The sequence below is a fragment of the Gallus gallus genome, chromosome 19, assembly GCF_016699485.2.
Source record: "Gallus gallus isolate bGalGal1 chromosome 19, bGalGal1.mat.broiler.GRCg7b, whole genome shotgun sequence".
Classification (NCBI taxonomy): Eukaryota; Metazoa; Chordata; class Aves; order Galliformes; family Phasianidae; genus Gallus; species Gallus gallus.
The window spans coordinates 9,785,939-9,801,587 of record NC_052550.1 but is presented as its reverse complement, the minus strand read 5'-3'; the positions used below and the strand labels follow the sequence as shown (position 1 = coordinate 9,801,587).

Below are 15,649 nucleotides of genomic sequence, written 5' to 3'. Positions count from 1 at the left end.
GAGAAAAAAAAATCAAGGGCAATGTAAAATACAACGCTTTATTAAAAACCAGTGTTCCATTTACCTCACTGATAACAGAGAAAACACCTTATTCAATAGCTAATATGGTTAACTGCATTCATTATCTTATTCATAAGACTGACCTTTAAAAGCTAGACAAAAACAAAAGTAAGCCCGATGCTGTAAGAAAACAGCTTGATTGCAGAACGTCAGTTTAAACAGCAATCACCTTTACTATCCTCCAGATACAAAATGTAGAAATCCAAAGTGCTCTATTGTTATGAAACTAAGCTTCAACATCCCTCTGAAGTAGGGGAGAGTCTTATCCCCATTTTATTACAGATGAGGAAAAATTCACATACAGAAACATTGACTTGCTGTCTGTCACTAAGTTAGTGGCAAAGCTGGAAACGAGGTCATGTTCCCTCATCTCTTAACAGGACTTCAGTTGTCCTAACAGAATGCACAATGTGCAATCTGGCCATAAAGATTTAACATCAAGGATTGTCACAGACTATAATCTAAATTGTACTTCACCAGCATTTCTAAGAGTGAATTCTGTCTGAAAATTTAAAATACAAAAAATAAAAGCATTGCCCACTTGAGGCTGAACGCAGTGAAATATTGTGATATCAGTCTCTCCAATGCCCTCCAGACTTGGGTCAGCTTTTTTTTTTTTTTTTTAATTTTTAATCAAAAATTGCAAGAGATGTGAAGTCACTGGAATGTTACAATAGGATAAATGTCTCCTGTTCCAAAAACTAAATGTCAAAGTGAAGGTTAAGCACTTAGTTTTGCCTTGGCATTTATCAAGCAGTTGGAGGCTGCTGCCATGCAGAGCTCACTCTTTTGACATTATTGCCTAATTAACACCAGTATTGAAGAACTATTTAACATAAGACATTCACTCAAGGCACCAAGGTTCCTTCTCTGCTGAAAAGCTGAGTTTGTTTTTCAGTATGTTAGGATCCTATTAGAGAATCATGTAACACTTTATTACATTGCTTGTGTATAAATGTCAGTTAATGTTTTCCATTCATTCTTTCAGTCTGCTAATATAATGTTTGAATGCACAAAAGTTCACTTAAATTCAGAAGTGAAGAAAGTAAGGTTACGGATGAGGCTAAGAGGTACCTCTTCCTCCTAATGGCTACTTTAAATTTAGTCATATCAGAAAACACATCCAGTGTTGATATTCTATGTAGGAAGTCATTGCTCTTAATTAACAGACACAAATGCATATAATTAGAAATCTGTATCACCTTAGTAGGGAGGATAATGTGATACTTAAAGCCAGCAGAGAATATTCTTAGGAAGCACAGCTGTTTGCTCTAAAAGGGGTCAGCTTACTGCAAACAAGTGCATGCTGCATCACCCTTTTCAGTGCTGCTTTCTTTCCATTATACCAGGTTGTTGAAATATGTTCTAGTATGTATGTCAAAACTTATATCCTTGACCTAGGTAAAGCAAAGTATGATGAGAATATAAAGTACACATTATGTCAGAACTGCAGTGTTAAAAATCAGAGCTTAGCAGTCAGATTGTACTATCAATGTCATGATTTTGGTGGAAAGAACGTTCAGTTGACATTCCACACTGGAACAATGTCAGATAAGCAGGGCTCTTCCTAAGAGAAAATAAATTAGTTTGTACTTGCACAAGAAAAAGAAGTTTAATCTATGAACTGTGTAAGTGATGGCAGAATCCATGTCTACATTTACAGTCACTGAGCTTTCTTGTAAATTATGCAATTACACAACCAGTCAGGTAAGAAACAACCCAGGGCATTCCAGGTTTTATCAGAAACATGAGTACAGCAGCTGTACCTAGGATTGGAGTCTCTAAATAGTACTATCATTTAGTGGTGTGCAGACATCCCAGAACATGCCTAACAGTGAGTTTCCTGATGTTTTCCAATTCCTGATCTGTCCACCAGTGGAGGGAACTATAGGACTGTTAGTGAAATCCAGCCACAGCTATTCACCTAGGATCTTCTCAGCCACATCCTGAAAATCTTATCAGGACAAACACCAAGACCATGGTTTTAAAACTGTCTTTTAAATAGACAAACCTAACTGTTGCTATGGGACACAAGGAAAAGAGAACTAGCTAAATCAATGCACAAGCCTTTTTTTTTTTTTTTCCCCTGTTTCTTACAGCATAGTAAGAATTCCACAACTTGAATCAATCCTCTTAAGGAATATTGTGAGCACAGATGTGAACCACCAACTGAAGTATCTGTACCAGCAGACCATTCTGATGCTCATTCTCTTTCACACTTTTTCCCAAACCTGACCTCCTCAGAGATCGTTTTTCTGCTTATAAATTCTTTGAATAGTTGTGCAAAGCTACCTGCATCACTTACTTAATCTGCTAACATTCACTATAACAGTAACACGAAAAAAAAATCATTTGCCAAGAAATAGAAATGCCATACATATGAATTTTAAATGGCAGACTTATTTGTTACACAATGGAAAAATAAAAGTACGAGAATAAACTGAAACTACCAAGTACAGCAAAAAGACCATATTGCTACAGTCTCTGCTGGTAGCTTCAAAGCACCCACCATGATTAAATTTAAGTAGTATCAGTGAAGAAGAATCAACTGAAAAAAAAAAAAGAAAGAAAATCCACATCATGCTTTATCACAATTAAAAACAAAAGTTTTAGTCAAAACTAATCTCAGCAGCTGTATTTTTCCTGGCACAATAGAAAAAACAGCTGGGAAACAACTAGAAGAAAGCAATATAAAAAGGGAAGAAGTTGTTAGTTTTAAAGAGGCCTTTCAGAAAAAGGCAGGTGCATTACTGTGCCAACATTACTTCCTGAATGTGAGGAGAATTAAGTAAGTGCCTTTCACATGGAGGCCCAATTAGGCAATAAACCTCCCACATTTTGCAGCCATTAGCTTCTTCATACAAAGCCTCAACAGTTACATTTTCAAAAGCCTAATTGAGTGGAAATCACTGTTTTGTTCCCTCCCCCCCCCCTTTTTTTTTTAATCATCTTCTATCTTAATTTTAGTTATGACTTCATTGATTTGGCTTTTGCATTAATTTGCTTTAAAGCTTATATGTAATTTTGGCACTGGTCAAAGGAGTTCAAGACTAACCATGGAATCTGAGGCTTCCACCTCCACATAAAATATAAGGAAATAAAAGCAGTGGTGGAGCACACTAAGCCACTGACACATGTCCATGTGTGTCAGTGAGCAACCTTCAAGTAATAACCATTTATAACAGTGGTAAAATTTGAATCTGCAACCTACACTTGAAACATACAATCAAACAGTTAAAAAGAAATTAGCAACTTTCCATACTAAACATCAAAGTTTTTCTAGAGACCCAATGTGCAAAACAGCTGGGACTCCAACCTTCTGAATAGTCCTCTAAAATTAGCACCCAATCAAGCACTCAGAATACAGAATAAAGCTGATATTTCAGCTTACCATCTCTTTCCTCTGTCCAGGGCTTCCTGCATGCCAGAACAAAGTTTTAACGATTATTCTTCTCTCTACTTCAACTTCTATGCTCTAGAAGTGATTCAGAACTCAAAACTTAAACTAACTCTTCAGTATGTTAATATTATGTAGCATTACAACTGTGTAGTCTGCACTTCCCCAGCCACTGCATTTTTTCCCCGTTGTCAGAGAAATTTAACATCAAATGACGCTTTTGGGCCATGGGGGGAAACTAACGTAAAATTTATGTAATTCTACAGGCTGCCATTGTTTACATAAACAGGATCACACTATCAAAGCCCTGAACAACGCCAACCCTGCCACAATCCATTCTTGAAGTTTTCTTATTTGATGACTTTCTTCCTTCACCATATATATTTTTCCAGTTCCCGTGACATGTCATTCTTTATGTATTTAAATTTCCAGATATTTCTTATTTTTCATAGGGGGAGATTTTTTGATGATTTAACTTCTCAGAAAAACATGCCTTAGAATTAATGGGTTTTAAATACAACTATACTGGAACACAAATTGCTGTATGTGCACAAAGGAAAAATAGGTGGAAGAAATCACATATGCAGTGCATCTGACTAGTGGATAGCTAACTCTTTCCTCCAGGGATTATCAGCTGTAGTGTTTGGTAGAAGTAGTCATGTTTGAGTTCTTTCCACCCCCTCTTCAGTGTCTGGATTTAACTGGAAGTTCCATTACACCAAACCCTAAAAGGACAGGTAACTGAAAAAAATATTTTCAAATCACTCCATCTCATTCAGGAAAAGCAGTACTTCCTACAGGAAGTAAGATATACAGCACATCATTAGATATAAAAGAGCAACCACAAATGGTCAGAATCAGTGTTTTGGAATACATTTCTCATGTAACATGAAAAAGGGGCCAGTCTGTGTTTAAAGCACATGGTGCAAAACAAACATCTTAGTTCTTAAAGCCCTTGGCCTTTAGTGTTGCTTTGTGTGCATAAATGCCCATTTGCTTCTCTAGGGAGACAAGAAGCCAAATGAAAAAATCAGTCCAGAGTCGATCTGATCCCTCCCTACTTCCTGATCTCCATCAAAGAATATTGATACAAGCCTTGAAACCAACCCCTCTCTCCTGAACTGACATGCTAGTGGCCAAGCTGACGGTCATCATAGGTGCTGTATCTCTTCACATGGATTCGGCGTACTCGGTCACGAAGTTCAAAACCATCATCATCCTCACTATGAGAGGCCTGGCTTCGGCTCCTGCTGGTTGCTTCCAGCAGAGAGTTATCAGGAACTCGTGGTGTTTCATACAGTAAGACGTTTAGAGTTTCCTCATAAATACGCGCCTCAGGGAATTCAACCTAAAAAGAACAGCAGATGTCATTTTCTGATCTACACAGGCTAACCTGACTGGAACACCTGCCCAGAAATAACAGAGACACAACCATTTAGTCAAATTACACACAATGACTACATCAGTGCAACAGAAACAAAGTTGGTAAGTCTGAGTAACTGCAATGAAGTAAACTTAAGTAGGTATAATAAAATTTAAATCCTTACTTAATTAGAGAAGAGTTTATAGGCATTGACATGGTTTTGGGACACAAATTCCATCAACTTTACAGATTAGTGCTAAAAAGACTGTGCTTTCAGAATTACCATTTGCAGTCCTTCAGTCTTCTCTGAGTTCTACCTTGTACATGCCATCTTTTACCAGATCATGCTGCAGCCCTGTACGTAGTAAACCATCCAAGTAACATGCAGGTCACTGACCATCAATTCCAGTCAATATTTATGACTGCCACTATAAAAATCTCCCCAAGAAATGACATTGCTTCCCCCAAGAAATTTGGTTTATCCACATCTTTCCACTATGCATTATCCAACTGATTTACTACAAACTATAATAGACAAGTGGGTACAACTCCTGTACCTTGGTTTGCTTCTTCTCTGTGGCATACACTATAGAGGTACAACAGACTTCAGCAAGTTTCCGACCCTGTCCATAGAAAGACCAGCAGCAGATTTCATCCCCTATGACATCCTTAATGAAAAGAACTCTGCCATTGAATCGGAGAGAGAGTTTGTCAAACAGTTCTATGTTCTTCAGTAAGTTGTCATCTGAATTACTGTAACGAAACAAAAAAAGGTTTTATTTTTTCCACTGGCTATCTCTACAGAGTTTCTGTGCCTATTCCACCACAGTTTTAAGCATTGCTCTAAGTGCAGAATACAAGTAAGTAGTGACTCATTGCCATATGCTGCCAAGAAAAGAGGGTAGTAGCCAACTTCAGATACAAATAAGATGCTCTGATTTTCATGAACAAACACACCAGCCTTCAGAAGTTAAGTTACATAATTAATAATGACAGCATAATTTCCCAAATAATTACATTAACTATCTGCAATTATCTCTTGACTTATGCTCAAGACAATTAAATCATATGCTAACTACAGTTCTGTTTAGCTCAGTAACAGCCAAGTCTGAAGAGTCAATGTGTCTTCAAAGGCTAGCTAAAAACGATGGTGTTCTGCATGTAAAACTAGCCATACCTTATACAAATTTCTAGGGTGGATACATTATTTACTAAATTACATTTTATTGACAGGCAGAACAATTTAGGATCTTGATTAATTTTCTAAGCAAGATCTAGATGTTCTGGAGAAAAAACATAAGTATCATGTTGTAGCTTTAAAATCAAGTAGAACCATCAGAATGTTAGTCTTAAAATTTTAAATATTATTTAAATAAGAACATAATGACCAACAAACATCCAATTTGAACAAATTAGAAAAAGAACTTAAAAGCATTATCCTTCTGATATTAGCTTGAATGCTGCTCTATCTAAAGCTTGTACTCAGTGTACCTTTTGATCTCATTTTATAAGTGACTAGGAAATTGTGTGCAGATATGTGGAAGATAGCAAGCATATTACTGACACAAAAACAAAGCTAACCTTACTAGCTTTAACAGTAAAATTCCTTACTCATTGGACCCAAATGCTGAAGGTTCGCACTTTGCTGCCATGAACCTACCCAGAGGAATGAAATTGTACTTCTGTGTGCAGTGCCTTAGTTTTTGGAAGTACTCCCAGAAGGCTATGAATACTTGTGAACCAAGACAGTGCTGCTAAGGACAGCCAACTAGGCTTTACATAAAATACTTAGTCCGAGATGTACTTCTGTTCAGATCTAAATCAAAAAAGTATGATGTGCAACCCAACAGAATCTTCAGCTCTTAAGATATCATGTGATGAAAGCAATTTGGGATTCAGCCAGCATCAAATCCCAGGCTTTATCAACTGCAGAGCTGCAAAAAGAATTTAGAAGTCTTCATCCATTTCTGATACATGACCACAATGACTATATAACTAAGAAAACTCCTTTCATAATGTTGATTAGGAATAAGAGAAGGAGACAACCTTTGGTTGTTAGAAGCCAGCAAAGAATTTTGAATAAAAATTCCTCATTTAAACACCATCAAGGCATGAAGATTTATGTTCAAGTAATAATTAGAATCCTATGGTTAGTCGAGATACCAGCACCTACTGGTATCTAGGATTCTGTTGCTCTCATTGCTAGCATGTTTACATTTCCAGAGCCATGATGACTAATATGCTATTCTGCACTTGCTTTAGCATCACTGCCATAAACTAAACGATAACACCAGGAGGAGTGCAGAATGACTGCCAGATACAAAATGCAGTTTGCTGAAAAACAGGCTGCTCTTCAGCACTCCCCCAGGTAGCATTTCCTGACTACCTGAAATTTCATGATTGTTAGAATCCATCTCTCTGACAGAAAGACAGTCAGTTTGCCTAGAGAAAAAACTTCCAAGATTGTATGTTAGACTGAAAGGCTGAAACTGAGAATTTTGCGCAGCATAAAGGATTACTCACATCACTTCAGTGACTGGTTTGGGAAAATCCAGCGCCATTCTGATAGCATCATAATAAATGGATCCTGATAGTTAAACCATTAAACTAAATGAAAAGCCAGTGAATTCTTGCACTGGCCCTATCTGGGTTGTTCCTGAGCAGAACAGATGCTTTGCTTTCCTTTGTACCCAAATAATTAATTCATCTAGAGTCACTGGAAGAGATGGAACATCAAGAATTTCTGTAGGTCAGGGTAAACAGAGTGCAAAACTGGGGAGAGAGGAATCATAGCTGCAGTGGCTTTACACTGAAAAGCTAACACCCTGTTAATAGTTTGCATTCTATTTTATTTCAGCTAGTAGCCTCATAATTCATATTTCTCGTCCCTTATTTCTGTTCATCTTTCTCAGGCACACACCTCCAGCACATTTCAGATAGTTTGTCACCTCCTCCAAATTTCATTTAGATTCATATCAACCAAAACTAACTTTACTCAAATCCACATAACAGCACTGTTGTAAGCTAAATAACAAAATACAAGTTAGGCTGTACCACACCTTCCTCCACCCCCAAAGTTAAACTTTCCCAGTGGGGGAAATACTTGGTGACATACCTGGTGTAAGAATATTTGTTGTTGCTTCTATTGTACAGCAGCTTAACAACAGGCTAATGGGAGGAAAAAAAAAAGTTAACCTTTGTCTTTGAACACATTTAGCAAAAATTCAGTTTCTCACTGAATAGATGGAGAAAAGCAGTTACTTTCATTGAAGATTCTATTAGTCTTTCTTCTTCTTTAGGAGATGTGATAATAGGGATGTTACAGACAGGTTCATACAAATCTTTCTTGTCCTGTTTTGAAAAAAAAAATGAAATAGAAATAAACCTCATAATAAACTGTCTAGAGACATCAATGCTAAAACTAACATCTGCTGCTGCTTGCTCTTCCAAGCCCTCCAGCCATGTTTCCAAACCCTGTGATGCAAAGGAAAAGCTCTGTGTTGCTATAGTAACCACAGAGCATTACCTTGATCTGCAACCCAGAAATACAGCGGAGAGATGTCTTATTCCCAGAAGGCAGTGATAATTGAAATACTAGGATGCAGGTGAACATCCTTCTTAGCTATAGCAAAGACTCTGAGCTCAAGTCATATCTGCTTTAAGTGGTTTTATTATTCTGTCCTTTTTTGAAGAAAAGGGTGGTATGAGTTTTAATCAAATCAAAAGATTGCAGTATAGAAGAATATCAGTCATTATGAACTGAACATTTGGCAAGAACAGTACGTCACCAAAATGGACTTTAGCCCCTTGCCATACAAAAGCAGCAATCAAGAGTGTGTGGTACAGTCTGTGAATCCAGATTCCTCACGTAGCAAATTAAGGAGAGCTCAATAGCTAATAGGAAAGCCTTGGAACATTTTGTTTTTAGAAGAAATGTTTTGAATTCCCAACCAGAAGGAGAATTGTCAGTGTACCTTTACATTTTTTTCAGTGGATATAAGAAGCATATTGAACCTATTGCGTGAGGTATTTGTTAAGTATTTCATTTTGTCCTACACAAAATATTATTAATCATACACAAAATAACTGGGCTAGCCTTATTAAAAAAGCTTACCAAACAAGCTGATTTAAATCAGCAGAACTTGAACTCATAGGAACTGGGTGAATTAATAATACTAACTCAGATTTACATACTTGCAATGTATAGCAATGAAATGATAGAAAAGTCCTTAAAGTAAATAGTGCTTACCATATCAGTTTTTTTCTACATTAAAATTCAAACTTAAAAAAAGTTATTACATTTTCAAAGATATTCAGAGCTCAGGCATAAGAAGTCTGCAAGGCTGTGCTGTGACAGCACAAAGGTCTGAAAACATACTTGGGGAGATCATAAACCAGATTTTGTCTCTATCCAAAGCACTGCAGCATGTTAGGTATGCACACAGAACAAGGAAAACCATGGGTTTGATAAATGGACTGGACAACATCTTACTTAACTGCTGTCTAATTTTTGCTATGTTACTTTGGCTACTTCCATTTCTTACCTGCAGAGCTGCTTGGCACATATCAACTAAGCCCTGAATGAGATAATACTTGGCTTCTGCCATCAACTCCTTGATCTCCTGTCTGTGTTTTGGAAGTGCAATTGTGTCATCTCGGAGATAGTTTAAAATGGTTCCAAAGTGCTTCCCACAACGGTCTATAAGAATCCAGCCTGAAATATAATCATCACAACATTTCAATGACCTTAACACTAGGAGGCAAAAAACAAAACAAACAAAAAAAAACCAACCAAATTCCTCAGAGAGGTTCAGTAAGCCAAGTATTGCCTGAAACTACACAACATTCTTCCAATTCCATTCAGGGGAAGAGTTTACTGACTTTCAACAAATTGGTATGTTACAGAACAGAAACTAAGAGTGGAACCACTCCCTTGGCACCTTGTCTGTATTCTCAATTTCCAGCACCCCAGAAGAGAAGCCATAAGCTATCACGAGACGTTTAAAAAAACTGCAGCAAGAACCTGGCTTGATCAGCCATTGTACCAAAGTTATTTTCTGTGCTTCATCCTTTCTGTATTATGTTTCAGTTAAAGGAATAAATCTTTCTAATTATGACAGGAAGTCACCAGCTTACATCTATTTAATTGACAGAGCCAGTGAGGGAAAAATGCTGTTCCAGTCTCCAAACAGGAAAAAGGAACAGGACAAGGATGGATCAGGAAGAAGTAGAGGAGGGCATACAGCACAGGAAGCAGCAGTAGACAGTTTTTGTGATTCTGAAACTTCCCTGCAGTCACATTCACTAGGAAACAGGATGTCTGACTTGCTGGCAAACAATAGCAAAGGACACACACAGACAGAGGGCTTAATAAAGTGCCCAATCATTGTTCATAAAGTGGAAGGCAGACAAAAAAAAGTTACTTTATTTTAGGACCTAGCTATATAAGGTGACATAGGAAAGAGGGTCAAAACACTGCCAGATTCTCCAGCTAAGGCTGCCGGAAGACAAATCCTGTCTTCCATTCTGGTAGAGGCGCTTACAAAGAACTGCTGGGCCAGACAGATTTAGTCTTACGTGGCACTCAGCAAGATTCAGCCTACCTGAAAAATCTTCAGTGCAGCAATCAAGGCTGCATTGAGCTTTAAAGCTGAAGACTGAATCTCCCCTCCCTAAAGACATTTTGATTAATGCCACTACATAACACCATAGATATGACAGCCCACATACTGTCTGTTCAGTCTTCATGAAAACATCAACAATCTGCATATCAAGTGTGATTGCAGGAAAGAGAACCAGTCCTTCCGCTCGTCAATTTTAGTAACAAAAGCACACATTTATATAAAGCACAGAGGACTGGTAGAGCCAATGGGATTTGGCAGCCTAATGTTCCTGGTTATTTTTGGAATACAGCTTTCTCCACGCCTTTCATTGAGCATAGCTTAAATATATACTAAAAACAAACAAAAAATACCCCAGCAGTTACTTTACCAAATCCTCAACAACAAAAGACATTCACTTACCTTCCTTATCTGTGAGAACTTCCATTCTACCACTGAACATGGCCTTCAGCATTGTGTCGTGCCTGGTCAGGACTTGCACTGTAGTGTAATACAAGGAGCCCCCAACATTTAGTCGCACATACTTGTTACCAAGGCTGCCAACTTTGAAGCTACAAGTTTTAGGCTTGGGTCCCACAGCTGGACAAAGGGTGGTGGTTAGACATGTGTCCCCCGACATCTCCTTCTGTAGGTAGATGACGACCCTGCAGAGCGTGGGCTTGATGGATTCCGCCGTGATTGGCGATGAGTCACGAGTCACTGGGTGAAGATGGAAAGGCAAAAACATTCATAGCCTCCAGACTCTTGAAATGGAAATGTTTAAGGTCAACACAAAAGCCAGGAATTTTCACAAAGAAACAAAGTCATGAAGCCCACAGTGAAGAGACAAATCCAGTATATTCCTAAGGACACATCTACACATGTTCTGACAAAACAAAATTTAGGTGTATTTTTAAACAACTTACACAGCAATACAGAAGTTGTTCAGCATCACACAGACATTATGACTGCATTACTGTTAGCGAGGCAAGCTGAACTCTTCTGGACTTCCTGTTATTCAGTCTTCAGCCAACATTACTATCAGTGTACAACACTGCAGCCCAAGGTTAAGTGCTAGATGGAATTCAGCTCCTTTTCAACTTCCTGAAATAATGTAACTTTTTTGCCTGCAGGAGGGAAACAAACGGAAGAGCTTTTTCCAATTCCTTCACCTGGGGATTACATTAAAAAAATATTCTAACGTGATACTCTTATAGCAGCTACAACTTCTTCAAATAACTTGATACTGAATTGCTGAAACGTTACATTCTATTTTCTGGAAACTCCTTTTATTCAGTTTTTTTTCCCCTCACTCCTAGAGGGAAAAAAAAAAAATCAACAGTCAATGTAATGTAGTTTTTTATTATTGTTTGAGGACGGGTAAGCCTAAAAAACATCCAGTCTTTGTAATATTTGCTTCAGTTAAAAAGTCAGCATGATATTGGCCAGAAGAGTAATTCCCCACCAGTAACCAAGCAACAGCAACTAAAAATTGCTTATTACAGTTGTGTTCTTTAAGAAGTTAATTACTCAAATAAAGCAGCTAAGGGTTAAAGAAATCCACTGAACACATCGCCAGTAACAAAGTTACTTCCAGTAATATTTCTTATTAACTATGGGTTATATTCTCACACACATAAGTAAACCAGAAGTAGAACCACCAGCACACTGTCCTACACCTAAAACCTCTGGTGAAAACAGAAACACAATTCAGGTCTGCAGGTTTGTCCTTCAGTGTCTTTAGACCACAAGAACCCTTTCACCAAAATAAAAGCATGTTTTTAAGGACAGCCAGAGTCCGTAATGAGCCAGAGCTCTGGGTGTGCATGGAGCTTTCCAATCTCAACGGCCGTCTCTCTAAACACATGCAGAGTGAACGTTTCTGCTGGTTGCCTCACTTGTGGCACATCGTAAGGTTTCTGACCAAGAAGAACAAAGGAAAAAAGAGAAAAAAAAAGGCCAAATTTGCATCCAAGCAGTAGACAAAGCCAATACCGGGATCGCTGATAACCGATCATGGAGGAGGCTTCTGCAGTAAACAACGACGGAACCTTTAATTACCCCCATTAACAAGAGAAAATGCTTCCCGTGTTTTCCTTCCGGCCGGAGGGCTGCTCAACAACGACACAGCCGCTCAGGAAGCGGTCCCTGCTCAGCGCTGCCATAAAAAGGAGCGGTGCTAACAGCTCAAGTGAAGAACACAAGAAGATACAATGGAAAAAAGACGCACAAAACAGAGAAAGCAACCAGAAGAAAACGAAAACTCCGCGCCGAGCGCCCCGAGCAGAACTGCTCGTGCCCAGACGCGCGCTCCGCCCCGCACCGACCCTTCATCTGCCCCGTACCGGCTGTGCGGGCCGCTCCGGCCCTGTCCGGGCAGCGCCGGGCCCGGTGATGCGGGGCCGTTGCGCGGCGCGCGTCCCAGGCCTCAGCAGCGCCCCAGGCCCAAACGCGGCGGCGAGCCCGAAGCTCCGTGTCCGCAACCCCGCCCGCGCACGGCCACCTCTCAGGACCGCACCCGAACCCGGCGCTCGCTCACCGCCTGCGACCGCCCCACAGCTGCGGCCCGCGGCAATACCTCACTTCCTGCGCGCCCCGCTACGGCTCGGAAGTGCTTTCTGCCGCCCGCCGCAGTCCGGAAGTACTTCTTCCCGCCCTCCGCCTCCCGGAAGTACTTTTTCCCGCCCTCCGCCTCCCAGAAGTGCTTCCTCTGGCCGCTGTGGCAGCCGTGAGGGGCCGTAGGTCCCGTCCCGCTGGGCGATGGCGCAGGCGGCGCTGGGCTCGGCGGGGCTGCACTTCGATGAGCTGAACAAGCTGCGCGTCCTCGATCCCGACGTGGCCCAGCAAACGGCTCAGCTCCGCGAGGAGTGCAAGGCCTTCGTGGACAGTGAGTGCTGCGCGCCGGGGCCGGGCCGTGGGGCGCTCCACTTCCCGCCGCGTAGTGCTAAGAGCCCCGACCGCGCCTGCGCACTGCGCGGCTTGGGGACAGAGCGGCGCCTCGCTGTCGTTGTGGGAGCGTTCGTCTCCTGTGGTGTTGTTTTGGGTACCACGTGACTGTTTTTCTTTTCAGAAATAGTAGAATTTCAAAAAACAGTGGGTAGCTTAATCGAGCTCGTTGACCAGCTGGCCAAAGCTGCTGAGAGCGAGAAGATGAAGGTACCGTGCCGTTACGGGCTTTCCTGTCTGCCGCTCCTTGCTGTATGTGTGTGTGAAAAGCCACCCGTACCGTCCTGTCACAGCACGGCGGCCCTGTCAGCGTCATACGGGCATTCCCGCGGCCCCATCTGCGTGCAGTGTGAGCACAAAGGCTCCACATAACTCATTAACAGCTGGAATATTTTGAGCACACTCAGTGCCATACAACTCCTGCATTTAACAACTCTGCTGCTGTTGCTTATCTGTCTTGCTCCATTTGCTTGTGGAGAGAAAACATCTCTCCAATCACACCTTCTCCTAGTAGGACATAGTTCTCAAGAGGCACGATGGGCTCTGTGAGGAGGAGAGGGCTATCCAAAGATCCAAGCAATAAGAACCTCTGTAATACTTCTGAAATGTGTACTTCTACACGTCACCAAGTGTTCTTTATTTTCTCACTTTATTATGGAATTGGAAATGAATTTTCAGCACAACTGTAGGTGATTAATTTTTCCTTATTTGTTCTGTGGGAGAAATTCTGGAGCCTGTCTGTTGGTAGCCAGTCACCAGGGGTCAGGCTGCATTTCCAGAGAAGCTGGTGACTTTTATTTCAGGCTGTTAGGAATATCTCAGGTTGGAAGGAAGCCTCAAATGTCTTAACCTGCCCAGCCTCAACAGGGACTGTGCTTGCTCCACAGCCCATTCAGCAGAACGATACCCCCTTTTGCTGTTTGCATGGCTGAAGCACTTTAATCGTGACGTGCTGGTAGTGAAAGGGATTAAAGATCCCTGTACAGCTCCATCACCAAACGTCTGTTTTGACAGGCCATTGGTGCACGAAATTTGCTGAAGTCTATAGCAAAGCAAAGAGAAGCACAGGAACAGCAACTTCAGGCTTTAATAGCTGAGAAAAAGATGCAACTGGAAAGGTGAGTTTTCTATTAAATACTTTTGGGGCACTGATGTAATAGTTGGAAAAGAAAGTCGTGTAGCATATGAGAGAAACAGCCACGTACTGAGAAGGATCATTTCTAATAGCTTTGTGGCTAACTGAATAGAGGTGATGTGAGATCATGCAGTTGTGGAAATTAATAAAACTGTAACAGAGTGCTGGGTAGCTGACTTGTAAAGGCATGTTAGAACTGCAAAGTCTAATTCATAATGCAAAGTTCTAATTCATAACTGTTGCTTTAAAAAAGACACACATATAGCCTAAGCTTCCTTCTCAGACCAGTGAGCACTGTAATATATCATCAGCTGGTAACCTATTTTCTTTGTCTTTCAGATACCGAATAGAATATGAGACTCTGTGTAAAATTGAAGCGGACCAGAACGAATTCATTGACCAATTCATTTTTCAGAAATAGAAGACTTTAAGATAAAGACTAACTTGGAAACATGAGCATTCCAGAATTTCAGAAATATGCAATTTTTCACTGTGTATTAATGAATACAGATGGTTTGTGCAAATAAAAGTGTCTTTTAATGCAGTGTGGATTACACTAAAAGTGGCAATAAGGAGGGCTTTCTAACAGATGTAAGACTGTTCTGTCCTTTGATTTTTATAGAAGTTTTGTACAGTCAGTAGTTCAAATTCAAATTGTAGTTGAATTTACACTACTGTTCCTATGTTAATGTCTGTCACTTTCTGAAATGTACAGCTCTTTCAAAGAAATCAGGAAATAAAGTTTTGTTTTTCACCTTCTTGGATATACCAGAATTAGTTTTTTCCGCGGTGTTATTGGGGAGCCTGTAAGTTTGTGACTCCCTGGATGGTCATCAAGAAGGATTTCCCTCATGTAGTAATTTTCACATTCCTAACAACACAACATGCAGCTGAGAGAAGCAGTAGTAACTCCTACCTGTTAGTTTTTTAACTAGTTAGACAAATTTGTGATTAACAGAGTTGGTCAGTTGCACACAGAAAGAAAATAGAATTAAGAACTGTGCTTGAAGTAATATCACGGTGGAATACTTTCACTGGCATTTTAACCACAGAACTTCACACTGATGAGACAAACAACTCAGCATGTAGCGGCACCAGGAACATATACAAACCATAAATACAAATGTGACATTTAAAACCTGAATGCC

General features: G+C 40.2%; 2 protein-coding genes across 6 annotated transcripts; one reads left to right on the top strand and one right to left on the bottom strand.

Moving 5' to 3' along the window:
• Positions 1 to 12: 12 nt before the first annotated feature.
• On the bottom strand, positions 13 to 13,384 carry TNFAIP1 (TNF alpha induced protein 1). 4 transcript variants are annotated; one of them, NM_001030726.2, is made up of 8 exons: positions 12,766 to 13,016; positions 11,347 to 11,547; positions 10,844 to 11,140; positions 9,365 to 9,534; positions 8,082 to 8,171; positions 7,936 to 7,988; positions 5,378 to 5,573; positions 13 to 4,805 (listed from the first exon to the last, which is right to left on the bottom strand). In NM_001030726.2, exons 3-8 carry the CDS (start codon positions 11,058 to 11,060, stop codon positions 4,587 to 4,589), a joined length of 945 nt encoding a protein of 314 aa, NP_001025897.1. In that variant the 5' UTR covers positions 11,061 to 11,140; positions 11,347 to 11,547; positions 12,766 to 13,016; the 3' UTR covers positions 13 to 4,586. The 4 variants fall into 4 exon arrangements, with proteins under 4 accessions (NP_001025897.1, XP_046758374.1, XP_046758373.1 ...); XM_046902418.1 differs by lacking the exon at positions 11,347 to 11,547 and having other exon boundaries at positions 12,999 to 13,384; XM_046902417.1 differs by lacking the exon at positions 11,347 to 11,547 and having other exon boundaries at positions 12,960 to 13,017.
• Positions 13,111 to 15,260, top strand: IFT20 (intraflagellar transport 20). Of its 2 annotated transcripts, none has more exons than XM_415917.8 (4): positions 13,111 to 13,307; positions 13,491 to 13,576; positions 14,381 to 14,484; positions 14,841 to 15,260. In XM_415917.8, exons 1-4 carry the CDS (start codon positions 13,181 to 13,183, stop codon positions 14,920 to 14,922), a joined length of 399 nt encoding a protein of 132 aa, XP_415917.1. In that variant the 5' UTR covers positions 13,111 to 13,180; the 3' UTR covers positions 14,923 to 15,260. The 2 variants fall into 2 exon arrangements, with proteins under 2 accessions (XP_415917.1, XP_015151353.1); XM_015295867.4 differs by having other exon boundaries at positions 13,491 to 13,715; positions 14,841 to 15,045.
• The last annotated feature ends 389 nt before the right edge of the window (positions 15,261 to 15,649 follow it).

What these genes read in the sequence shown, in the direction of transcription:
- IFT20 (XM_015295867.4), top strand. Translation starts at nt 13,181, where the DNA reads ATGGCGCAGGCGGCGCTGGGCTCGGCGGGGCTGCACTTCGATGAGCTG. An exon ending in GTGCAAGGCCTTCGTGGACA is followed by an intron (nt 13,308 to 13,490) that starts GTGAGTGCTGCG and finishes TTTTCTTTTCAG; the next exon opens with AAATAGTAGAATTTCAAAAA. An exon ending in CGGCCCCATCTGCGTGCAGT is followed by an intron (nt 13,716 to 14,380) that starts GTGAGCACAAAG and finishes CTGTTTTGACAG; the next exon opens with GCCATTGGTGCACGAAATTT.
- TNFAIP1 (XM_046902418.1), bottom strand. Translation starts at nt 11,060, where the DNA reads ATGTCGGGGGACACATGTCTAACCACCACCCTTTGTCCAGCTGTGGGA. An exon ending in TGTGCCAAGCAGCTCTGCAG is followed by an intron (nt 8,172 to 9,364) that starts GTAAGAAATGGA and finishes TTTTCAAAACAG; the next exon opens with GACAAGAAAGATTTGTATGA. An exon ending in TAATAGAATCTTCAATGAAA is followed by an intron (nt 7,989 to 8,081) that starts GTAACTGCTTTT and finishes TCCTCCCATTAG; the next exon opens with CCTGTTGTTAAGCTGCTGTA.